This window comes from Podarcis gaigeae, assembly GCF_964106915.1.
Source record: "Podarcis gaigeae genome assembly, chromosome: 7".
In the NCBI taxonomy this organism is placed as follows: domain Eukaryota; kingdom Metazoa; phylum Chordata; class Lepidosauria; order Squamata; family Lacertidae; genus Podarcis; species Podarcis gaigeae.
Genome location: NC_139683.1, coordinates 7,690,704 through 7,716,503, shown reverse-complemented (window position 1 = coordinate 7,716,503; position 25,800 = coordinate 7,690,704). Strand labels below are relative to the sequence as shown.

General features: G+C 41.4%; 2 protein-coding genes across 5 annotated transcripts in view; both read left to right on the top strand.

The window, feature by feature from the left end:
* LOC310849395 (uncharacterized protein) overlaps positions 1-23,723 on the top strand; it is a 28,661-nt gene extending 4,938 nt beyond the window's left edge. The window contains exon 2 of the mRNA XM_083749556.1: positions 22,468-23,723. Within this exon, the coding sequence (XP_083605682.1) occupies positions 22,468-23,445 (978 nt within the window). The 3' untranslated portion in view covers positions 23,446-23,723. The remainder of the gene's footprint in view (positions 1-22,467) is intronic.
* Positions 822-9,174, top strand: LOC310848101 (mas-related G-protein coupled receptor member H-like). 4 transcript variants are annotated; one of them, XM_083746700.1, is made up of 4 exons: positions 822-1,090; positions 6,966-7,050; positions 7,170-7,311; positions 7,540-9,174. In XM_083746700.1, exon 4 carries the CDS (start codon positions 7,594-7,596, stop codon positions 8,563-8,565), a length of 972 nt encoding a protein of 323 aa, XP_083602826.1. In that variant the 5' UTR covers positions 822-1,090; positions 6,966-7,050; positions 7,170-7,311; positions 7,540-7,593; the 3' UTR covers positions 8,566-9,174. The 4 variants fall into 4 exon arrangements, with proteins under 4 accessions (XP_083602826.1, XP_083602824.1, XP_083602825.1 ...); XM_083746698.1 differs by lacking the exon at positions 6,966-7,050; XM_083746699.1 differs by lacking the exon at positions 6,966-7,050 and having other exon boundaries at positions 7,500-9,174.
* Positions 23,724-25,800: the final 2,077 nt, after the last annotated feature.

Here is a 25,800-nt window from a genome sequence, read left to right as displayed (position 1 = left end):
CTGGGCATTGTGGACTAAAGGGTGTTAAAGAAGGATAGAACACTTTTTATGTATGCAACTACAGCAGCAAGAATACTTATTGCAAAATATTGGAAGACACAAGATCTTCCCACACTGGAAGAGTGGCAGACGCAGTTGATGGACTATATGGAACTGGCTGAAATGGCTGGCAGAATCCGAGATTTGGGAGAAGAGACAATGGAAGAAGACTGGAAAAATTTAAGGACTATTTACAAAAACATTATAAGTTGTATGAATGTTAAGAATCTGCATGACTTGGAAAATTTAGCTCCTGCAACTAGATTGAGAAAACAGAAAATTAAGTTATAAGTAAGAAAAAGTTGAAATTTAAAGCTATTATATGTATTATTTTAAGGTATAAATATTTGACAAAAGGTACATTAAATTTAGAAGTAAAATATTTTGAAAGATATAAATAAGACATGAAACAAGGTAATAATTTGCTGATATGTTTTATTGTAAAGAACGCAGGGTGAGGGAGATGTGGGGAAGTTCAGTTAACAACTTAAAAATGTATTCTGAAAGTTGGATTATTTTTCTTTTTTCTTTTCTATCCTTTTCTTTCTTTTCTGTAAACTGAAAATATAATAAAAATTTTATTAAAAAATAATAATAATAAACTCATTTTAACATCCTTAGGAACCAACTGCTCTTGCATCCCGCCACACTTCTCACCTATGGATTTACACAGGAAAGAAACAGCAAAACATTTCGGAAAATCTTATTTTCCCTTCTGTGTTCACCCCCTCCGTACAAAACGTGCATATTGGGCAAATGTTTTTTGCCGTTAAAGGGCAAGGATGCTTTTATCTGTTATCATGACAGGTCCTGAGATGTTTTATTTGGCCGTTACAGATAAAAAAGCACATGAGACATGTGTTCAGTTTCCCCTTCAGTACTCATTGCAAACTGGCATTTGGGGACATAGATCTTTAAATGACAAGAGTCTCCTCCTCCTAGGCCAGATGGCATTTATCCTCACAACCACTAAAAGAACATGATCTTGCTACATGAGGCAGGAAAACGGATTAAGCCAAGACAAAGAATGGGTGGGATTGGCATGAGATTGGTAAGATTTTCCATTTTTTCTTTGAGGAATGATTGGTGCCCCATTGCCTTGCTAAGACCTCAGTACCTACCATTCTGTTGCAAGATACTTTGTCCCTGTTGTCTTCTGATCACCATATCTGAAGACTCCCAATCCATGCTTTGTCAGCAAGTTGTAAAATAAGTACCCTCTGGGTGGTTGGGTGAAGCTTAGTGACAGAGCAAATTAGAAGTATGCATGGGAAAATACTTAGGAAGAAATGTTAGCAAGGAACATCTACAAAGTTGGTTACATCATAGGCAGTTAAAAGATATTTTCAAAGAGGATAATAAGAAAGGCTTTTCATACACGGTTTAAACATTCCAAAAGTAAGTAATAGAAGAGAGCACAAACTTATTAAAGAAAATGTATAACATCCTTTTGGAATGGGAAATCAAAGATGAGGAAGTGAAATCAGTAATGATTAAATGGGCACAAGACATAGGCCACAACATCCAATTTGAAGATTGGACAAAACTTTGGAAAGTAAATTTGAAATTCACAGACTGCATATTGTTAAAGGAAAATTATATGAAGATGATGTATAGATGGTATATCTCACCCGTGAAACTAGCCAAAATATATAAAAATGAACAGAGGAAATGTTGGAGGTGTAAAGAGGTTGAAGGGACTTTTTATCATATGTGGTGGGATTGTAAAAAGGTTAAGGTATACTGGGAAATGATTTACAATGAATTTAAAAAAAAAATGTTTAAAATAGCATTTGTTAAACAACCAGAAGCTATCCTGTTGGGTATTTTAGTGCAAGACCTGCCAAAAGAGAAAAGGACACTATTTATGTATGCAATGGCAGTGGCGAGAATACTGCTAGCACAGAATTGCAAGACTGGAGAAATTCCAGCAAAAGAACAATGGCAAGAAAAACTGATGGGTTATGTGGAGATGGCGAAGCTGACACACAGACTTTGGGAAAAAGACAATAGGAATTTTGAAAAAGAGTGGGAACCTTTTATATTATATTTGCAGAAGCAAAGGAAGAACACTGCTCTGATGGTAGGATTTAAATAAGCATTCACAATTTTATGGATAGGGAATAGGTAATGTAATAAAAGGAAAATGTATGGTATTTGTAGAAGATAGCAGAATATATAAAGAGGTAAATAAATCAGAAACGGAAGCTGAGGGAAGTCCAAAAGGGAGGAGAAAGAGAGGTTTATGTAACTTGTATGTTATAAGTATATTTGTAATGAGAAAAAATAAAAAAAATGTTGGGTTGAAATAAACGACAGACGAATGGCAAGTGTCATATGGGAGGCATCTCCCGAGCATGTCTCGGGGAGTCCCTTATATATTACAGCATTGCCACATATGTGCTTGTTGCTGATTGGTTAACACAAGTACATAGCAAAGTTTGCATATAAGCATTAATCACCAATTGGAAAACTCAGCAGTGGCCAGAGGATTGGAGAAGATCAGTCTACATCCCAATCCCAAAGAAGGGCAGTGCCAAAGAATGCTCCAACTACCGCACAATTGCACTCATTTCACACGCTAGCAAGGTTATGCTTAAAATTCTACAAGGAAGGCTCAAGCAGTATGTGGACCGAGAACTCCCAGAAGTGCAAGCTGGATTTAGAAGAGGCAGAGGAACCAGAGACCAAATTGCAAACATGCGCTGGATTATGGAGAAAGCTAGAGAGTTCCAGAAAGACATCTACTTCTGCTTCATTGACTATGCAAAAGCTTTTGACTGTGTCGACCACGGCAAACTATGGCAAGTTCTTAAAGAAATGGGAGTGCCAGATCACCTCATCTGTCTCCTGAGAAATCTCTATGTGGGACAAGAAGCTACAGTTAGAACTGGATATGGAACAACTGATTGGTTCAAAATTGGGAAAGGAGTACGACAAGGCTGTATTTTGTCTCCCTGCTTATTTAACTTATATGCAGAATTCATCATGCGAAAGGCTGGGCTGGATGAATCCCTAGCCGGAATTAAGATTGCCGGAAGAAATTTCAACAACCTCAGATATGCAGATGACACAACCTTGATGGCAGAAAGTGAGGAGGAATTAAAGAACCTTTTAATGAGGGTGAAAGAGGAGAGCGCAAAATATGGCCTGAAGCTCAACATCAAAAAAACGAAGATCATGGCCACTGGTCCCATCACCTCCTGGCAAATAGAAGGGGAAGAAATGGAGGTAGTGAGAGATTTTACTTTCTTGGGCTCAATGATCACTGCAGATGGTGACAGCAGCCACGAAATTAAAAGACGCCTGCTTCTTGGGAGAAGGGCAATGACAGGCCTAGACAGCATCTTGAGAAGTAGAGACATCACCTTGCCAACAAAGGTTCGTATAGTTAAAGCTATGGTTTTCCCAGTAGTGATGTATGGAAGTGAGAGCTGGACCATAAAGAAGGCTGATCGCCGAAGAATTGATGCTTTTGAATTATGGTGCTGGAGGAGACTCTTGAGAGTCCCATGGACTGCAAGAAGATCAAACCTCTCCATACTGAAGGAAATCAACCCTGAGTGCTCACTGGAAGGACAGATTGTGAAGCTGAGGCTCCAGTACTTTGGCCACCTCATGAGAAGAGAAGACTCCCTGGAGAAGACCCTGATGTTGGGAAAGATGGAGGGCACAAGGAGAAGGGGACGGCAGAGGACGAGATGGTTGGATAGTGTTTTCGAGGTTACCAGCATGAGTTTGAGCAAACTGCGGGAGGCAGTGGAGGACAGAGGTGCCTGGCGTTCTCTGGTCCATGGGGTCACGAAGAGTCGGACACGACTAAACGACTAAACAACAACAACAAATTAATCACCAATAGATTAAAGGTTGGGAAAGGGAATACAGAATTGGACTGGTGTGAAAGCCTCCTTATTAAATTATAACTAGTGATTAATATAACAAGACTTAAAGAATTACTAGTGATTGATAATGCAAGACTTAAACTATTTACTAGTGATTAATATATAGCATTCATCCGTAGATGTGGTCAACCAAGCACTAAGAACAGGTCAAGATGTAATGTTTTCATGAACTCAATGTGAACTGAACATTCTAGGGTGATGAAGGAATGTCTCAGCCTAAAATGGTTTATGCCAGAGTCATGTGCAGAAGCAAAACGTCCCATCAAAAAATTAATAAAATAAATTTAAAAATTAGATTACCTCAACTTTAAATTTTTTTTGAAATAAAATGAAATAAAAAACTCTCTCCCTTTCTCTTTCTTCCTCACCTGCTTGTTCCTTCCCCATTCCATTTCCAGTGACAAATCCTCACCACTCTCCTTTCTGATATTCTACCTGTCCTGGGATCTCTCTCTGTGCAACCCTATGACTTCTTCATTGCAAAGGAAGTCTGCACTCAATAGACTCACTCACTTCTTAGAAAGGGCGTTTAGGGTTGTCTAGAATTTGCAACAGTCCCCGAGGTCCCTCCAAGCGCCCTCTTCTCTTCAGGCTTTCTTCCTTACCCACAAGGTCCCTTCCAGCTTCCACTCTAGATCCTTTCATGCACACCCTTCATTCCCGCTGCAGACCCTTCCCAAAGCAAGCGCCTCCTCACCTCACTTCCCTTCCCATTTGCCTTCTAAAATTAGCCTCACTCTGAGAGCAATGGGATCGCATCGCTGCTGTCACCAGTTACCGTGGAATTTCTGGAGTTTGAACTATTACATTTGTCCCCGTCTTTCATTTCCTAACTCAGTTGGTATCGTTTTTTCAAGAGAGCGTCTTCATATCTCTGGAAAGTAGGATAGAGAGAGGGTTTTCCTCGTACTCAAATACCCTGCTGGGTTTGGCTTTCCTTTTGTTTCTTCTGCTTTTTTCCTGACTGCTTCAGCAACATCATTAAGTTTTAAGGAAATTTATTTCCAAAGATTTTTCCAAGGGTTGGCTTATACTTGGAAAGTTAATGGGTGTCTTGAATGCATGATTCTGCAGAAGGCTATATCTTGGAAATTAATACCAAATAGGCTTTATCTTTGTTTTAACAGGAAGTATAACTGTTCAATTGTGTCTCTGGTCCTGCATTTTGGAGTGTCCCTAGTCCAGCCCTGATCTGAACCCCCAAATGCCCAGTCATGAAATTGCAGGAAAGGTGGGAGAGAGGAGGAATGACCGCTCCCCACCTAAAACGGGGGGCGCCCTTTGCGTGGACGCATGCAGCCCCTAGATCTGGAGCGGCTCCATCAGCATAGGCTTGGCATTGCCTTCCCTCAGGTGGGATACCTGGAGGTCTCCGCCTACCCCAGTCAGTTGTCCAATCCCATGTGGGGGAAGCGTTGCCAAGAAGACCAGGCCAAGTAGGGGAGGGATTACCTGCCCACACAATAGAGGGAGGATCTTACCTGGGAATCCTCACTTGGCTCCAGAGCTTCTCCCACCCTACCCACCCTCAGTTAATGTCTTATTTTGCAGGTTAACTTTTCTTCACAGGTATGCGGGTGCTGCTACATTAAGGTCGCTGTTAAAGGGCCAGAAAGGAATTTCCCTGCATTAGCAGATTTCACCTTTCCCGTAGCAAAATGTCACAACTTTGGTGGTATCAGGCCTTGGGCGGAATCCTTTAGTCCATCTTCCTCTTTGCAGTGGCGATACCAGGGTTCCCCGTTAAAGGGGTTTCTGATGGTCGTCATTGCTCTCCCCTGCGGCAACGGCATAATGGGGGCGGCTATCTCTGCTTGAACATATGTTCTGCAGAGCCGGCCCAGCCCCCCCCCCCCAACACTGGATAACCCTGATGCTCCCTAGGTCCCCGGCTGGTGACTAGGGAGGGAGAACGCCCAACGCCTGAGCCAAGGTCTACACACATTTGAAATTTAAAAAAGTTTTGGCCAATTTAATCCCATAGCATGTTGTCTTGAATCGTTATTCCACATGACGGGGGGGACCACTCGGGATCTGGGGACTCCACCTGTCTACGCAACAAGTTTCTGATCTGGCTGCAAGTATATCTCTCAGTGCTGGAAGTAATGCAGTTTAACAGGGGCAGGTGGCAAAGGGACTCCAGAGCAGCAGCAGTTTCATCTGTGATACAGTGCCAAGTGAAACCACCACCTGGCAGCAACATGGGCGAAGGAGAAGGAAGCGGCAGCATCAAGTGTCACCGCTCCTCTTGGCGCTGGGATGCAAGGCCCCAGACCTTGCAGAGCAACCCTGAGGTTGTGTGATGATGACACACGTTGTGAAAAGGAGGAATGCCCATCCCTGAAGGGCCATTCCCTTGCCTACACGTGATTGGCCAATTGGAGAACCAATCAGGACTTTAATAATAATAGTTCCAGTTACAGATAGGTAGCCGTGTTGGTCTGCCATAGTCAAAACAAAAAATTCCTTCCAGTAGCACCTTAGAGACCAACTAAGTTAGTTCTAGGTATGAGCTTTCGTGTGCATGCACACTTCTTCAGATACACACAGATACACTGTGTATCTGAAGAAGTGTGCATGCACACGAAAGCTCATACCTAGAACTAACTTAGTTGGTCTCTAAGGTGCTACTGGAAGGAATTTTTTGTTTTAATAATAATAATAATAATAATTGGAGAAACGTTCGGGCCAAAAAAACTCTGCTCTTGCAAGTATAGGGCAATTGTTTTGTTCAGAGGGACAGAGGGAGGGGGGCGAACATTAGATCCAGAATCATCAAGTCCTTTGAGTGTTAGTAGATGTAGCAGAATAAACTGGGTCAGGTCAAGGGTTGTAACGTTGGGTGAAAAACACAAGAGGACAAAGAAGAGATACAATGTGCAGGACTCACATCTTTTCTAATCCCAATTTTTCCTCTATGCTTGCTCTATTTTAGGGAGAAGCCTAGGAACTGAACAACAAAAAGAAAACTGAGTTATATGTAATAAGAAACAATGTGACACTACTGCCTGACCTCTCTTTCAGAACCTCCTCCACACCCTCATTCATTCCTAGCCTGCTCTTACTGCACTAGAAGATAGTCCCACCCACCTGGATGAATGTGCAGTAGGTAAGTGAAATTCACTGCTATAAAACTTTATATCAATCTTTCCCTAAAACAAGGTGGCATCTTTCTCATTCTGTCTCAGTCCATCTCCATCATCCTTACTGATATCTCTTCCTAAGCAGGAATGATGAGCTTGGCCATAGCAAAAGAAATATGTCTGAAGCTCAGTTTTGGGGAGACATTACGTATCAGACAGTAGTGCCAGAAGATCAGAGAATGCTGTGCTGACTTCTTCTCTTGTTACCAATCAAACCAAGTTTCCAGGTAAACTAACTCAATAAAGTCCAAAAAACCTCAATGAGAAAAAATCCAGAGGGGTGTGGCCCATGTGGGGGATTCAGTTATATTGCAGAGAATTGCACATATATGACATTTGGCTTGATAGACAGATGTTGTGGGTCTATATGTTGTTCAATGGGTTCCTCGCTCTCACAATTCTGAGTTTTACACAGAATTCCAGCTGAGTCAAACATCTTTGTGATATTTTCCTAGAGGAAACTTGTGCTCCAGAAGAGGTAACAAGGATTCCACACGGCGTCATTCAACATGGAAAGAAATACCAATGGGACTTTGCAATCTGCTGCAGCTACTGTGACATATAAAGAGTATAATGACACTTACAATAGCTCAACTAATGGCCAAGGAGATTCCCATTACAACCCATTTGTAGTATTTATACTAAATGCCTTCATTTTAGTTATCTGCTGTGTGGGATTTTTGGGGAATGGAACTGTCATCTGGCTTCTAGTTTTCCACATTAGGAGGCAACCATTCACCACCTACATCCTTAATTTGGCTGTTGCTGACTTTGCATTCCTCCTGAGCTTAGAGATCTACGCTTATGCTATGTTACCTGATTTTGTTGTTTATATTATCAGTGTATTTCTCTTATCCTTCACATACAACACTGGCCAACTTCTTCTGACAGCCATCAGCATTGACAGATGTGTGTCTGTCCTCTTCCCTATTTGGCATCGGTGTGTCCGGCCGACCCATTTGTCCACCACTGTGTGTGCCCTCATATGGGTCCTCTCCTGTCTGCTCTGGGTAATGCTGTACATTCTTGAAAAATATTACACCTTTCCATATTGGTTATCAGAAACAGGCCAATATGTCTTGACTGGACTGCTTTGCCTCCCTCTTATGACAATTTCAACTGTGATCCTTTTCATCAAAGTCTGTTTTAAATCACACCCACGAAAGCGGGGAAGGCTTTTAACGGTTATTTTACTTACACTCCTCTTCTTCCTCGTGCTTGCTTTCCCACTCAATGCCCTTCTTCTTGCTGTATCCATCGTGAGCTTGAATATTCCTGGTCTATTCCATTATGCCATTTTCTGTGCCTCCCTCAACAGCTGCGTGAACCCCTTCCTCTATTTTCTGGTTGGGTGGAGGAGGAAGGGAGGTCAGTCTAGGGGGAGTCTACTGGCCATCCTCCAGCGGGTTTTGAATGAGGAGCAGAATGACAGACAGGAAATGGACCCTCCTTGTTCAAACCCACTTAGGAACCTTTCATAAGAGTTCTTTGGTCTGGCTTTAATATGTCCTTGGACTGCATTGATGACTATTGCTCACCAGAAAAAGAGGCTGGGGTTTTGTTGAAAATATTGAGGTTTGTATAGCTGAAATGTATCCTGCTTTACAAAGGGAGGAGTCATGTCTTTTGTTATCTCAATCTTTCTTCTGTGTCCCACTCACCTATTGTATACAGCCCCTGAAATGTTGACTACGAAGATATGAAGCCCTTTGGCTGAAAGAGGCTTCACTCAATTTAGTTGTACTGTACCAGCTGCACCACTTTCTATAGGAAAACAAAGTCTTCTTGGAAGTTCTGATGGTGACCTTTAAACCTTGCCAATTTGAAACTTGTGTATTTCAAGGACTGCCGTCACTCCTGTGAGACTACCCGCACCGTATGATTTACTTCACAGACTCTACTTAGGTGCCTGTCAGCAATCATAGGCAGAACCAGGCAGAGGGCCTTCTAGGTAGTGGCTCCCTCCCTGTGGAATGCACTCAAACCAGATGTCAAAGAGAACAACAACTACCAGACTTTTAGAAGACATCTGAAGGCAGCCCTGTTTAGGGAAGCTTTTAATGTTTGGTGCATTGCAGTATTTTAATATTTTTTGGGATGCCACCCAGAGTGGCTGGGGAAGCCCAGCCAGATGGGCGGGATATAAATAAATTATTATTATTATTATTATTATTATTATTATTATTATTATTATTATTATTATACAAATAGGCCACATTTGCAGAATTTAATTCCATGTATGATTAAACAACCTCGTGGTTGGACGAGATGCCCCTGGATACCCCTTCCAACTCCACATTTCTTTGAGTGTATGATTCCAGGAGTTCCTGAATTCCATTCTCTGCAATAACAGGCAAGTTCCATTCTTTTAGAGATTTAAGCCTTTCCTGAAGACCACACACACACACACACACACACACACACACACTTCATAGTGTGTTCAGCCTCATCTATCACTTTTTAGATATATATATATTTAATGACTAGTAGGAATTTTGGATGCCTATTTTTTAATATAAAAAACCCACCTGTTTTGTATTTTTGATGGTTGTCATTTTGTACTTGTACAATGCTATCTGAAGAGTTGGCGTCGTGTAAATCAGTCTATATTTGTGTTCAATAAACAAGCAAAGAATGATACCATATTGAGGCAAGGACTTGTATTAACTGCTGACATATGCATTATGATGCATGGTATTTTCTTTTTTTCCCTGCATTTGTGTCTGTTTAGATCTGCTTTCTCTTGTTGTTGTCCTGTACTCTACACATAAATAAAAACCACTCTGAAAATGCTTTTTTAAATGTGTTTTTAAAAATACATCGAATTTTCCATAAGCCTCTCCATCACCATCTATTGTCACTTTGTATTTTGCACTTAAAACTCACTTAAAACGTTTTATTTGTAACTGCATGTCTGAGTCCTGGGTTAAGGAAATAATTGCATGCAGATGAGGGTGATGGACAGCTAGTGAAGGACCCTGGGTGAAAAGCAAGGAAGGGGAGATCTCCCAGGGTTAGAGAAACTCCCTATGTAAAAGCTGCGGGCGGGGGCGGGAGCACACCTTTTTCTGTCTGGTATAAAAGTTAAGATATATTTGTGAGACAGGGCTTTGCATGGTACTATCCCTTTCTCTTTCTTTGTTTCTTCTCTTTTTCATTATTATAGTTTGTTTTTTATTGTATTATGAAATTTCTTAGTAAAATTTCATTTTAGAAAGAACACATGGTATTGGCATATATCCTGGGTGTCTGCCTTACCCAATCTCCTTTTAAGGAGGAGGAAGAAGAAGATGAAGAGTTTGGATTTGATACCCCGCTTTATCACTACCTGAAGGAGTCTCAAAGCGGCTAACATTCTCCTTTCCCTTCCTCCCCCACAACAAACACTCTGTGAGGTGAGTGGGGTGAGAGACTTCAGAATAGTGTGACTAGCCCAATGTCACCCAGCAGGTGCATGTGGAGGAGCGGGGAAGCGAACCCGGTTCACCAGATTACGAGTTTACCGCTCTTAACCACTACACCACACTGTCTTAAATTAAGGTGGGCTTCAGTGACATGTAGCTAGCAAAGAACTGTCACTCTCATTGGCCGTTCACCTGTAGAAAAAAATAAAGGAGTCTTTTTATAATTTTTATTAAATTTTATGTTTTACAATTTTAAAAAAACAACTCATAGAATCATAGAATCATAGAGTTGGAAGAGACCACAAGGGCCATCAAGTCCAACCTCCTGCCAAGCAGGAAACACCATCAGAGCACTCCTGACACATGGTTGTCAAGCCTCTGCTTAAAGACCTCCAAAGAAGGAGACTCCACCACACTCCTTGGCAGCAAATTCCACTGTCAAACAGCTCTTACTGTCAGGAAGTTCTTCCTCATGTTTAGGTGGAATCTTCTTTCTTGTAGTTTGGATCCATTGCTCCGTGTCCGCTTCTCTGGAGCAGCAGAAAACAACCTTTCTCCCTCCTCTATATGACATCCTTTTATATAGTTGAACATGGCTATCATATCACCCCTTAACCTCCTCTTCTCCAGGCTAAACATGCCCAGCTCCCTTAGCCGTTCCTCATAAGGCATCGTTTCCAGGCCTTTGACCATTTTGGTTGCCCTCCTCTGGACACGTTCCAGTTTGTCAGTGTCCTTCTTGAACTGTGGTGCCCAGAACTGGACACAGTACTCCAGGTGAGGTCTGACCAGAGCAGAATACAGTGGCACTATTACTTCCCTTGATCTAGATGCTATACTCCTATTGATGCAGCCCAGAATTGCATTGGCTTTTTTAGCTGCCGCGTCATTTTAACAACCTTAAGAACCAACTGCTCTTGCATCCCACTCCACTTCTCACCTATGGATTTACACAGGGAAGAAACAGCAAAACATTTCGGAAGATCTTATTTTCCCTTCTGTGCTCAGCCCCTCCCTACAAAATGTGCATATTGGGCAAATGTTTTTTGCCGTTAAAGGGCAAGGATCTGTTATCATGACAGGTCCTGAGATGTTTTATTTGGCCGTTACAGATAAAGAAGCACATGAGACGTGTGTTCAGTTTCCCCTTCAGTACTCATTGCAAACTGGCATTGGGGGACATAGTTCTTTAAATGACAGGATTCTCCTCCTCCTAGGCCAGATGGCATTTATCCTCACAACTACTAAAAGAACATGATCTTGCTACATGAGGAAGGGAAACGGATTAAGGCAAGACAAAGAACGGGTGGGATTGGCATGAGATTGGTAAGATTTTCCATTTTTTCTTTGAGGAATGATTGGTGCCCCATTGCCTTGCTAAGACCTCAGTACCTACCATTCTGTTTCAAGATACTTTGTCCCTGTTGTCTTCTGATCACCATATCTGAAGACTCCCAATCCATGCTTTGTCAGCAAGTTGTAAAATAAGTACCCTCTGGAGGGTTGGGTGAAGCTTAGTGACAGAGCAAATTAGAAGCATGCATGGGAAAATACTTAGGAAGAAACATCTTAGGAATGAACTTAGGAAGGAACATCTACAAAGTTGGTTACATCATAGGCAGTTAAAAGATATTTTCAAAGAGGATAATAAGAAAGGCTTTTCATATATGGTTTAAACATTCCAAAAGTAAGTAATAGAAGAGAACACAAACTTATTAAAGAAAATGTATAACATCCTTTTGGAATGGGAAATGAAAGATGAGGAAGTGAAATCAGTAACGATTAAGTGCGCACAAGACATAGGGCACAACATACAATTTGAAGGTTGGACAAAACTTTGGAAAGTAAATTAGGAATTCACAGACTGCATATTGTTAAAGGAAAATTATATGAAGATGATGTATATCTCACCTGTGAAACTACCCAAAATATATAAAATGAACAGAGTAAATGTTGGAGGTGTAAAGAGGTTGAGGGGACTTTTTATAATATGTGATGCGTTTGTAAAAAGGTTAAGGTATACTGGGAAATGATTTACAATGAATTGAAAAAATGCTTAAAATGGCATTTGTAAAACAACCAGAAGCCATCCTGTTGGGTATTTTAGGGCAAGACCTGCCAAAAGAGAAAAGGACACTATTTATGTATGCAATGGCAGTGGCGAGAATACTGCTGGCACAGAACTGGAAGACTAGAAAAATTTCAACAAAAGAACAATGGCAAGAAAAACTGATGAGTTATGTGAAGATGGTGAAGCTGACACACAGACTTTGGGAAAAGGACAATAGGGATTTTGAAAAAGAGTGGGTACCTTTTATATTATATTTGCAGAAACAAAGGAAGAACATTGATCTGATGGTAGGATTTAAATAAGCATTCACAATGTTATGGATAGGGAATAGGTAATGTAATAAAAGGAAAATGTATGGTATTTGTAGAAGATAGCAGAATATATAAAGAGGTAAATAAATCAGAAATAGAAGCCGAGGGAAGTCCAAAAGGGGGGAGGGAGAGAGTTTTATGTAACTTGTATGTTATAAGTATATTTGTAATGAGAGAAAAGAAAAATTAATAAAATAAATTTATAAATTAAATTACCTCAACTTAAAAAAAAAATTAAAATGAAATGAAATAAAAAACTCTCTCCCTTTCTCTTTCTTCCTCACCTGCTTGTTCCTTCCCCATTCCATTTCCAGTGACAAATCCTCACCACTCTCCTTTCTGATATTCTACCTGTCCTGGGATCTCTCTCTGTGCAAATCTCTTTTTCATTGCAAAGGAAGTCTGCACTCAATAGACTCACTCTCTTCTTAGAAAGGGTGTTTAGGGTTGTCTAGAATTTGCGACAATCCCCGAGGTCCCTCCAAGTGCCCTCTTCTCTTCAGGCTTTCTTCCTTACCCACAAGGTCCCTTCCAGCTACCACTCTAGATCCTTTCATGCACACCCTTCATTCCCGCTGCAGACCCTTCCCAAAGAAAGCGCCTCCTCACCTCACTTCCCTTCCCATTTGCCTTCCAAAATTAGCCTCACTCTGAGAGCAATGGGGTCACATCGCTCTGTCTCGGTTGCTGCTGTTACCGGTTACCGTGGAATTTCTGGAGTTTGAACTATTACATTTGTCCCCGTCTTTCATTTCCTAACTCAGTTGGCATCGTTTTTATATATATATAATATTTTATTAAGTTTTACAAAGAAAAAAAGTTGACAAACCAACATAAAAATCCAGATATCACAAAGAAAAACAAAAAAAAAGAAAAACACATAAAAAAGCAAATTTAGCATAAAAAACTCTCTTTCAGATTTATAACCTTCAAAACCTTATTTTCCTTACTTCCACCCGCCTCCCTTTCTTGTATTCCACTTAAAAATTAATTCAGCAAGATCATTCGTTATTCATTTCCATCCTTTATCCCTCCCTTTGTACTCTTATTTATCTTAATCACTAGAACCCCTTCGTTTCATTTTCAATGTCCTCAGCATTCATATATTTTACAATGTTTTTGTAGGTAGACTTTAAACTTCTTCCAGTCCTCTTCCACCTGCTCTTCTCCTTGATCTCGGATTCTGCCGGTCATTTCTGCCAATTCCATATAGTCTATTACTTGCATCTGCCAATCTTCCAGGGTGGGTAAATCTTGCGTCTTCCAGTGCTTTGTGATGAGTATTCTAGCTGCTGCTGTAGCATACATAAAAAAAGTTCTGTCCTTCTTTGACACCAATTGGCCGACCATACCCAGGAGAAAGGCCTCTGGTTTCTTCAAGAAGGTATACTTAAATACCTTTTTCAGTTCATTATAAAACATTTCCCAGTACGCCTTAATCCTTGGGCACGTCCACCAAAGGTGAAAGAATGTTCCTTCAGTTTCTTTACATTTCTAACATTTATTATCGGGCAAATGATAGATTTTTGCAAGCTTGACTGGGGTCATGTACCACCTATATATCATTTTCATAATATTCTCTCTTAAGGCATTACATGGTGGTCCACAACTGTTCCCAGTCAGCAAACATAATATTATGACCAACATCTTGTGCCCATTTTATCATAACAGATTTTACCGTTTCATCCTCAATGTTCCATTTCAACAGCAGATTATACATTCTCGACAATACCTTAGTATTGGGTTCTAGCAGTTCTGTTTCCAACTTTGATTTTTCCACCTGGAAACCATTTTTCCTATCCAAATTATAGGCCTCTCTTACTTGAAAATAGTGTAACTAGTCTCGCACCTTATCTTTAAGTTTCTCATAGCTCTGCAATTTCAATTTGTCTCCCTCCTGCTCCAAAATTTCCCAATATTTAGGCCAATTAGATTCCATCTTAAGTTTTTTCAAGGCCTTTGCTTCCATAGGTGAAAGCCACCTTGGGGTTTTGTTTTCCAAAAAATCTTTATACTTCATCCAGACATTAAACAATGCTTTCCTGACAATATGGTTTTTAAATGCTTTATATACTTTAGCCTTACCGTACCACAGGTATGCATGCCACCCAAAAACATTATCATATCCTTCCAAATCTAGAATGTCCGTGTTTTCAAGAAGTAGCCAATCCTTCAACCAGCAGAAAGCTGCTGCTTCATAGTATAACTTAAGGTCCGGCAGGGCAAACCCCCCTCTTTTCTTTGCATCAGTAAGAATTTTATATTTTATTCTGGGCTTTTTGCCCTGCCAGACAAATCTAGAAATTTCTTTTTGCCACTTCTCGAAACAGTCCATTTTATCAATAATTTGTAATGTCTGAAACAAAAACAACATTCTTGGCAGTTGGTATCGTTTTTTCAAGAGAGTGTCGTCATATCTCTGGAAAGTAGGATAGAGAGAGGGTTTTCCCTGTCCTCAAATACCCTGCTGGGTTTGGCTTTCCTTTTGTTTCTTCTGCAAGGCTCTTTTTGGATAATGACCGCTCCCCACATAAAACGGGGGGCACCCTTTGCGTGGACGCACGCAGCCCCTGGATCTGGAACGGCTCCATCAGCATAGGCTTGGCTTTGCCTTCCCTCAGGTGGGATACCTGGAGGTCTCCGCCTACCCCAGTCAGTTGTCCAGTCCCATGTGGGGGAAGCATTGCCAAGGAGACCAGGCCAGGTAGGGGAGGGATTACCTGCCCACACAATAGAGGGTGGAACTTACCTGGGAATCCTCACTTGGCTCCAGAGCTTCTCCCACCCTACCCACCCTCAGTTAATGCCTTATTTTGCAGGTTAACTTTTCTTCACAGGTTTTGCAGGTTAACTTTTCTTCACAGGTATGTGGGTGCTGCTACATTAAGGTCGCTGTTAAAGGGCCGGAAAGGAATTTCCTTGCATTAGCAGATTTTGCCTTTCTTGTAGCAAAACGTCACAACTTTGGCGGTATCAGGCCTTGGGCGGAATCCTTTAGTCCATCTTCCTCTTTGCAGTGGCGATACCAGGGTTCCCCATTAAAGGGGTTTCTGAAGGTCGTCATTGCTCTCCCCTGCGGCAGCGGCATAACAGGGGCGGCTATCTCTGCTTGAACATATGTTCTCCAGAGCCGGCCCAGCCCCCCCCCCCACATTGGATAACCCTGATGCTCCCTAGGTCCCCGGCTGGGGACTGGGGAGGGAGAACGCCCAATGCCTGAGCCAAGGTCTACACACATTTGAAATTTAATAAAGTTTTGGCCAATTTAATCCCATAGCATGTTGTCTTGAGTCGTTATTCCACATGGCGGAGGGGGGGGGACCACTCAGGATCTGGGGACTCCACCTGTCTACGCAAAAAGTTTCTGATCTGGCTGCAAGTATATCTCTCAGTGCTGGAAGTAATGCAGTTTAACAGGGGCAGGTGGGAAAGGGACTCCAGAGCAGCAGCAGTTTCATCTGTGATACAGTGCCAAGTGAAACCACCACCTGGCAGCAACATGGGCGAAGGAGGAGGAAGCGGCAGCATCAAGTGGCACCGCTCCTCTTGGCGCTGGGATGCAAGGCCCCAGACCTTGCAGAGCAGCCCTGAGGTTGTGTGATGATAACACATGTTGTGAAAAGGAGGAGTGCTATGTCCTGAAGGGCCATTCCCTTGCCCACACGTGATTGGCCAATTGGAGAACCAATCAGGACTTTAATAATAATACTAATAATAATACTAATACTAATAATAATAATAATAATAATAATAATAATAATAATAATAATTGGAGAAACGTTTGGGCCAAAAAAAACTCTGCTCTCATAAGTATAGGGCAATTGTTTTGTTCATAGGGACAGAGGGCGGGAGAGAACATTAGATCCAGAATCATTGAGTCCTTTGAGTGTTAGCAGATGTAGCAGAATAAACTGGGTCAGGTCAAGGGTTGTAACGTTGGGTGAAAAACACAAGAGGACAACGAAGAGATACAATGTGCAGGACTCACATCTTTTCTTCTCTCAATTTTCCTTCTTTGCTTGCTCTATTTTAGGGAGAAGCCTAGGAACTGAATAACAAAAAGAAAACTGAGTTATATGTAATAAGAAACAATGTGACACTACTGCCTGACCTCTCTTTCAGAACCTCCTCCACACCCTCATTCATTCCTAGCCTGCTCTTATTGCATTGGAAGATAGTCCCACCCACCTGGATGAATGTTCAGTAGGTAAGTGAAATTCACTGCTATAAAACTTTATATCAATCTTTCCCTAAAACAAGGTGGCATCTTTCTCATTCTGTCTCAGTCCATCTCCATCATCCTTACTGATATCTCTTCCTAAGCAGGAATGATGAGCTTGGCCATAGCAAAAGAAATATGACTGTACCTCAGTTTTGGAGAGACATTACGTATCCGACAGTAATGCCAGAAGATCAGAGAATGCTGTGCTGACTTCTTCTCTTGTTACCAATCAAACCAAGTTTCCAGGTAAACTAACTCACTAAAGTCCAAAAAACCTCAATGAGAAAAAATCCAGAGGGGTGTGGCCCATGTGGGGGATTCAGTTATATTGCAGAGAATTGCACATATATGACATTTGGCTTAATAGACAGATGTTGTGGGTCTATATGTTGTTCAATGGGCTCCTCGCTCTCACAATTCTGAGTTTTGCACAGAATTCCAGCTGAGTCCAACATCTTTGTGATATTTTCCTAGAGGAAACGTGTGCTCCAGAAGAGGTGACAAGGATTCCACACGCCGTCATTCAACATGGAAATAAATACCAATGGGACTTTGCAATCTGCTGTGGATGCTGTGATATATAAGGAGTACAGTGGCACTTATAATAGCTCATATAATGACCAAGGAAATTTCCAATATGAGGAATATGAAGAATCTATAATACATGGCTTTATTTTAGTTATCTGCTGTGTGGGATTTTTGGGGAATGGAACTGTCATCTGGCTTCTTGTTTTCCACATTAGGAGGAAACCATTCACCACCTACATCCTTAATTTGGCTATTGTTGACTTTGCATTCCTCCTGAGCTTAGAGATCTATGTTTTTACTAGGTTTCCTGATTATGTTCTTCATAGTATTGCTTTTTGTCTCTTATCCTTCACATACAACACTGGCCATCTTCTTCTGACAGCCATCAGCATTGACAGATGTGTGTCTGTCCTCTTCCCTATTTGGCATTGGTGTGTCCGGCCGACCCATTTGTCCACCACTGTGTGTGCCCTCATATGGGTCCTCTCCTGTCTGCTCTGCATAATCCTCTACATTCTTGAAAACTATTACACCTTTCCATATTGGTTATCAGAAACTGGCCAATATGTCTTGACTGGACTGCTTTGCCTCCCACTTATGACAATTTCAACTGTGATCCTTTTCATCAAAGTCTGTTTTAAATCACACCCACGAAAGCGGGGAAGGCTTTTCACGGTTATTTTACTTACACTCCTCTTCTTCCTTGTGCTTGCTTTCCCACTCAATGCCCTTCTTCTTGCTTTATCCATCGTGGGCTGGAATATTCATGATCTATTCCATTATGCCTATTTGTGTGCCTCCCTCAACAGCTGCGTGAACCCCTTCCTCTATTTTCTGGTTGGGAGGAGGAAGGCAGGTCAGTCTAGGGAGAGCCTACTGGCCATCCTCCAGCGGATTTTGAATGAGGAGGAGAATGACAGACAAGAAATGGACCCTCCTTCTGTCCCCTCTGGAAGCCAAGGCCCGAAAAAGACCCAATATGGAGGCCAAATGGCCAAAATATTGGGAAATATTAGAAAAAGACGGTGACAATTGGAAATTGCAGAGTTTGGAGAAAATGGAGGGTAAAGTGCGAGACTGGTTACATTACGCCCAGATTAAAGAAGTTTTTAAAAATGACAAAAAACTAGGGTTCCAGGTGGAGAAATTGAAGTTGGAGAGAGAACTGTTAGAACCAAAGACTAAGGTACTATCAAGAATGTATAACTTGCTGTTAAAATGGAATACACAAGACGAACTGGTTAAATCTGCTATTATAAAATGGGCACAGGATATTGGGCATAACATCATGTTTGAGGACTGGGAAAGGTTGTGGACCACTGGGCTGAACTTCACTGCATGTAATGCTTTGAAGGAAAATGTAATGAAAATGATATATAGATGGTACATGACCCCAGTTAAACTTGCCAAAATATACCATTCGTCTGATAATAAATGTTGGAAATGTAAGGAAAATGAAGGAACATTCTTTCACCTCTGGTGGACCTGCCCTAAAGTGAAGGCCTTCTGGGAAATGATATATAATGAGCTGAAAAAGGTATTTAAGTATACCTTCACCAAGAAACCAGAGGCCTTCCTCTTGGGTATTGTCGGCCAGAGGGTGTTAAAGAAGGACCGAACATTTTTTATGTATGCAACAACAGCAGCAAGGATACTCATTGCCAAGAATTGGAAGACTCAAGATCTACCCACACTGGAAGAATGGCAGATGCAGCTGATAGACTATATGCAACTGGCAGAGATGACCGGCAGAATCCGAGACCTGGGAGAAGAAAGGATGGAAGAAGACTGGAAGAAATTTAAAACTTATTTACAAAAATATTGTAATTTGATTGAATGTTAAGAAGGATGCTTGATCATAAATAATTGGCCACCACTAAACTAGATTGAAATTAGATGATAAGTGAGATTAAGGAAAAGACAAATCCTTTGGGAGAACTATCAGATTATATTTAAACGAGTGGATATAAGATTGCAAACAAGATGATAATTTGCTTGAAAAAAACTTTTTAACAATGTAAGTGGGAGCAGGAGACGTGAGGAAGTCCAAACAAGTTATGAAATTTTGTGTATGATATAAGCAATGTTGTTTGTTATTTATGCTTTTCTTTTATAAAAACTCTTAATAAATATTAAAAAAAAAAGGAAATGGACCCTCCTTGTTCAAACCCACTTAGGAACCTTTCATAAGAATTCTTTGGTCTGGCTGTAATGTGTCCTTGGACTGAATTGATGACTATTGCTCACCAGCAAAAGGGTTAAGTTTTGTCCAAAATTTTAAGGTTTGTATAGCTGAAATACTTTACAAAGGGAGGAGTCATTTCTTTTGTTATCTCAATTTTTCTTCTGTGCCCCACCCACCTATTGTATGCAGTTTGTTTTTCATTGTATTACAAAATTTCTTAATAAAATTTCAGTTTTAAAAAGAACACATGGTATTGGCATATATCTTGGGTGTCTGCCTTACCCAATCCGCTGTTAAGGAGGACAGCCGGCTTGAGTTAAGGTGGGCTGCAGTGACATGTAGCTAGAAAAGAACTGGCACTCTCATTGCCCATTCATCTGTAGAAAGAAATAATCATCATCATCATCATCATAATAAATTATTATTTATACCCCGCCCATCTGGCTGGGTTTCCCCTGCCACGGTGGTGGGCTTTCAACAGAACACTAAAATACAATAACCTATTAAACATTAAAATCTTCCCTAAACAGGCCTGCCTTCAGATGTCTTCTAAAATTTGGTAGTTGTTTTTCCTCTTTGACATCTGGTGGGAGGGCGTTCCACAGGGCAGGTGCCACTACCGAGAAGGCCCTCTGCCTGGTTCCCTGTAACTTGGCTTCTCGCAGCAAGGGAACCACCAGAAGGCCCTCAGCGCTGGACCTTAGTGTCCGGGCAGAACGATGGAGGTGGAGACGCCCCTTCGGGTATACAGGACCGAGGCCATATAGGGCTTTAAAGGTCAGCACCAACACTTTGAATTGTGCTCAGAAATGTCCTGGGAGCCAGTGTAGGTCTTTCAAGACCGGTGCTATATGGTCTCGGCGGCCGCTCCCAGTCACCAGTCTACAGGTGTCTTTTTATAATTTTTATTAAATTTTCTGTTTTACAATTTAAAAAACTCATTTTAACATCCTTAAGAACCAACTGCTCTTGCATCCCACTCCACTTCTCACCTATGGTTTTACACAGGGAAGAAACAGCAAAACATTTCGGAAAATCTTATTTTCCCTTTTGGGCTCACCCCCGCCCTACAAAATGTGCATATTGGGCAAATGTTTTTTGCCGTTAAAGGGCAAGGATGGTTGTATCTGTTATCATAACAGGTCCTGAGATGTTTTATTTGACCATTACAGATAAAGAAGCACATGAGACGTGTGTTCAGTTTCCCCTTCAGTACTCATTACAAACTGGCAATTGGGGACATAGATCTTTAAATGACTAGAGTCTCCTCCTCCTAGGCCAGATGGCATTTAGCCTCACTACCACTTAAAGAACATGATCTTGCTACATGAGGCAGGCAAACAGATTAAGCCAAGACAAAGAATGGGTAGGATCGGCATGAGATTGGTAAGAATTTCCATTTTTCTTTCCCATTTCCTTGCTAAGACCTTAGTACCTACCATTTTGTTGCACGATTCTTTGTCCCTGTTGTCTTCTGATCACCATATCTGAAGTCTCCCAATCCATACTTTGTCAGCAAGTTGTAAAATAACTACCCTCTGGGTGGTTGGGTGAAGCTTAGTGACAGAGCAAATTAGAAGCATGCATGGGAAAAGACGTAGGAAGAAATAGCCAAGTAGCTCAGTGCTTTGCATATGGAATGTCTCCATTTTAGTCTCCATCTGGGATCAGAGACAATAAGCACTAATAAGGCAGATTCTTAGGGGAGAGAGAGAACATGGGATCCAGAGTCAATAAGCACATTGTGTGTTTTTGCAGGTATTGTAGAATACATCATAAAATCACAAAATTTGTAGAGTTGGAAAGGAATACGAGCATCATCTGCTCCAAGTCCCTGCAATGCAGGAATCTTTCAACCAAAGTGAGGCTCAAACTCACAACCCTGAGATTAAGAGTCTCATGCCTGACTAGTCTCATGCTCTAGGTGGGAGCATGATACTGAATAACTATTATTATCTTCCCTGACTGGTAATGGATCTCAGTGATTCAGGTAGGACATTCCCATATCTACCTGGAAATGCTAGGGGTCAGTTTTTGTACCGTTTGAATACAAAGCAGACATGTTCTCCATGAACTTTAGACCTTCTCATATGGGTGGAAGAAAAAGAGGGAAAGCAGATGTAGGTGGATGGGGTGGAAATCAATATGGTATCTCAAAAGGGGTGGACATGAATAAAAGGGGAATAAATAATGAATACCTTGTAAAGAGATGATGATGTATTTAATGAGGCAAATGGAAATGAACTGGTTGGGTTCAGCCGCACCTACTTTGACATTTGTCTCCCAGAGGATTGATGATGGGTCATTGTGTCCATTGGCAATCAAAATGTTCCACCAATCTTATTCTTATAGGTTATTGGAGGGAAATGCCCCTATACAGCATCTATTCTGGAAGGATATTGAAAGGGATCTGCTAGAGTGTCTACTGGTGGGAGTGGATTTTGATCGAAGTAAGACAGCATGGACTACAATGACCTTTTCTGATTCCTTTGCAATAGCACCACCCTCAAGTCTCTGAGCAAAGCCAAACTGAGAAGAACACATCATTCTGGGTCATGTATGGAATTCCACTTGAACTGTTCCACTTGAAATGTTCTCTGTAACATTTTATTTCTCTTAGTGGACACTCATACTCCAGAAGAAGAGATAAGGATCCCACAAGGAGCAAGTGAGCATGATGGTAAATAGCAGCTGGACCTCCAGTTCCGATATGGAGGCTTGGACAGGTTATGAGCATGATAATAGCTCATATACTGGCCAAGAAAATGACTGGTATAATCCATTGAAAGAAGCTATTTTCTTTATGTTCAGTTTGGTTATCTGTTGTGCTGGATTTTTGGGAAATGGAACCACCATCTGGCTTCTTAGCTTCTGCACTAAGAAGAACCAGTTCACCACCTACATCCTGAACTTGGCTGTTGCTGACTTTGCCTTCCTCATGACTGTAGAGATATATCATTGTATTGCTTTGACTCGTCTAGGCAAAGATGCTTCTTTAATAACTCTCCATCTCTTAATGTTCACGTACAACACTGATCTACTTCTCCTAACAGCCATCAGCATTGACAGATGTTTGTCTGTGCTCTTCCCTATTTGGCATCGGTGCCACCGGCCGACACATCTGTCCACCACTGTGTGTTCCCTCATATGGGTCCTCTGCTTTCTGTTCACCATAATTCTCTACATTCTCCAGTTATTTAGCATATTTAGCTATTACTTCACAGCAAGCCTCCAATTACTCTTGTCTGCCCTGCTTTGCCTTGCACTGATGACAATTTCAACGGTGATCTTATTCATCAAAGTCTGCTTTAAATCACGCCAGCGAAAGCGGGGAAGGCTTTTAATGGTTATTTTACTTACTCTTCTCTTCTTCCTCGTACTTGCTTTTCCACTTGATGCCCTTATTGCCCTTAATCATTTTCTAGCTTTTGACATTCCTGATCTACACCATTATGCCTTTCTGTGTGCCACCCTAAACAGCAGTGCTAACCCCTTGATCTATTTTCTGGTTGGGAGGAAGAATCGAGGTCGATCCAAGGAGAGCCTGCAGGTCATTCTCCAGAGGGCTTTGAATGTGGAGGAAGACAACGGACAGGAAATGGACCGTCCCATTTCAAATCCACTTATGATCCTTACATAATAATGCTGTTGTCTGACTGTAATATTTCTTTATGCTGCGATGATATAGCTTGCTTATCTCAATATGGCATGAAAAGAGGTGTATGCAGAAATCATTGACTTTTCCATGGATGAAATGTAGGCTCCTCTGCAAAGTCACATTGGTTGCTCTGCCAAAGATTTGCATGACTATTATGAATTTTTAACTTTTTGGTTGTTGCCAGAAATATATTGTGAGCAGAATATTTCTCTCTAATCTGACTCTTGTGCAGAATAAATTCTTCAACACAAGAAAAATAAGTTTTCAAGTTTTCCTTGCTGAAACTTGGTTCCAATGTTACAAAAACAATAAATCTTTTGATAGGTATCTGAAGAAGTGTGCATGCACACGAAAGCTCATACCTAGAAATAACTTAGTTGGTCTTTAAGGTGCTGCTGGAAGGAATTTTTTTATTTTGTCTTGACTATGGCAGACCAACACGGCTACCTATCTGTAAATAAATCTTTTGTAATTGTTCCAGTCTTACAAACTCTATCTACACTGGTCCTAGTGTGATTATTCTAAACATATTTACAGAAGAAAATAAAGCTATCCAGCTAGAAACCAAAGTATTCTCTCCCTCTTGTTCACCTCTGTGCTTCAGCCGATGCCCAGGGAAAGACATTGCCTGTGTGCTGTTTCTGCTCATCTTTCCTCTGAGACAAACCCTATTAGCATATGCAAACTTTGGTATAAAACTCGTTACAGCCCTAACACGTGATCTAAGTCACAAGACCTAGCTTGCCCCACCCTTGTGTGGAAATACATCACAGAAAAATATATCATTATTTTTACAACTCAAACATAATGTGATTTTAAATACTGCATTTTATGTAGCACTAAACATAATTCCAGCAGCTGAACTCTGCTATATGAAGTGTTTGTTCCAAGAGAAGTATAGCACTGAATTATTAGATTCTATTCCAGCTAGTAAGGGTGCTAGGTTGTGGAAATTAAATGTTAGAGAACACAAAGACTTTCATGGCTAGAATCTCCTCCTAAACTCATTGATGGTTATCTTGACAGCCAGTAAAAGGATGTCTTCTTGTCACATGTTGTTGGCCAACTGATTAAGCCAAGACATAAAGCATAACGTATATCTTTCAGCTCCTTTCATGAGATATCAGGAGTAATAAGTGCAAATGCTTCTCTATAAATCTTGCCATCATCTGCCATTCCAACTAGGGATACAGTGGTACCTCGAGTTACAAATGACTCAGGTTACAAATGTTAACTCCGCTAACCTGGAAGAGTTACTTCGAGTTGAGAACTTTGCCCTAGGATGAGAACAAAAATCATGTGCCGGCGGTGCAGTGGCAGCAATATGCCCCATTAGTGAAAGCACGCCTCTAGTTAAGAACAATTTCAGGTTAAGAACGGACCTCCGGAAAATATTAAGTTCATAACTAGAGGTACCACTGTATTCGAAATTCACTTTTATTTGTTTTTTGGGAAGATTGCTGGTCTATACTGCTGAGTAGAACTTGCATACAAGTGTGTAAGAAACTCCAAATGTTACAGCTTGAAGAATGTGTGATTTTACAGTGGCAAATTGTATGGGATGTGATATAGGATGTTGGGGGTGGGGTAGTATCTCTGTTGGGGGACAAGTCATGCTCCTTTTGTGGTAGTTTGGCCACCTTTGGTCCTCACCCTGCAGTCAGCTCTCACCTGTGGCACCTAGAAGCTGCCAGCATGTGAAAACAGCCACACCCTGGGAAATGGCTTCAACTGTCTGGCTAAACCAGGTGAGGATAGCCAATGGGTTTCAAACCCTCGGTGAATTGGGACTTCCTTTGCCCTGCAAAGCCAGGCTCTAGCAGATTGAGTGTACAAAACCAACAGTAGGTCCAATGGTCAAAATGTGGTTTCTGTACATGCTGCTCAGGGAAATGGTTGAGGGGTTGCAGAATAGAAACTGCGATCTACTAGGGAGTTTGGGGAAATAACTGCTGGCAAGTTCTGCCTAGGAGGTTAAGGGCAAAGGGGAGCTATATAGGGCCATTTTCTGAGTGTTGGGTCAAAGAGACAGAGGCACATGTTGGGACAGGCGGCCCCTGGATCTTAGAAAGAAACTGTATGGCTGAAACCTTGATATTAGATGGAGCATTTAGATATGTTACCAAAGTATGAACTCAATACCATAAGAGGCTTATCAGTTCTTTCTGATAGAGAAGAAACAGATCAGAATTCTGAAGGCACTTGACACCCTCAGGGTAGGTTATAGGCAGTGCAGGAGCACCGTAGAGAACAGGTGGGGGCATGTCTGGTGTGCATCCCAGGGGTGTGGTGAGCCGCCCACGTGGCACCCGTTGCGGGGGCTGAGCGGTGCACGTC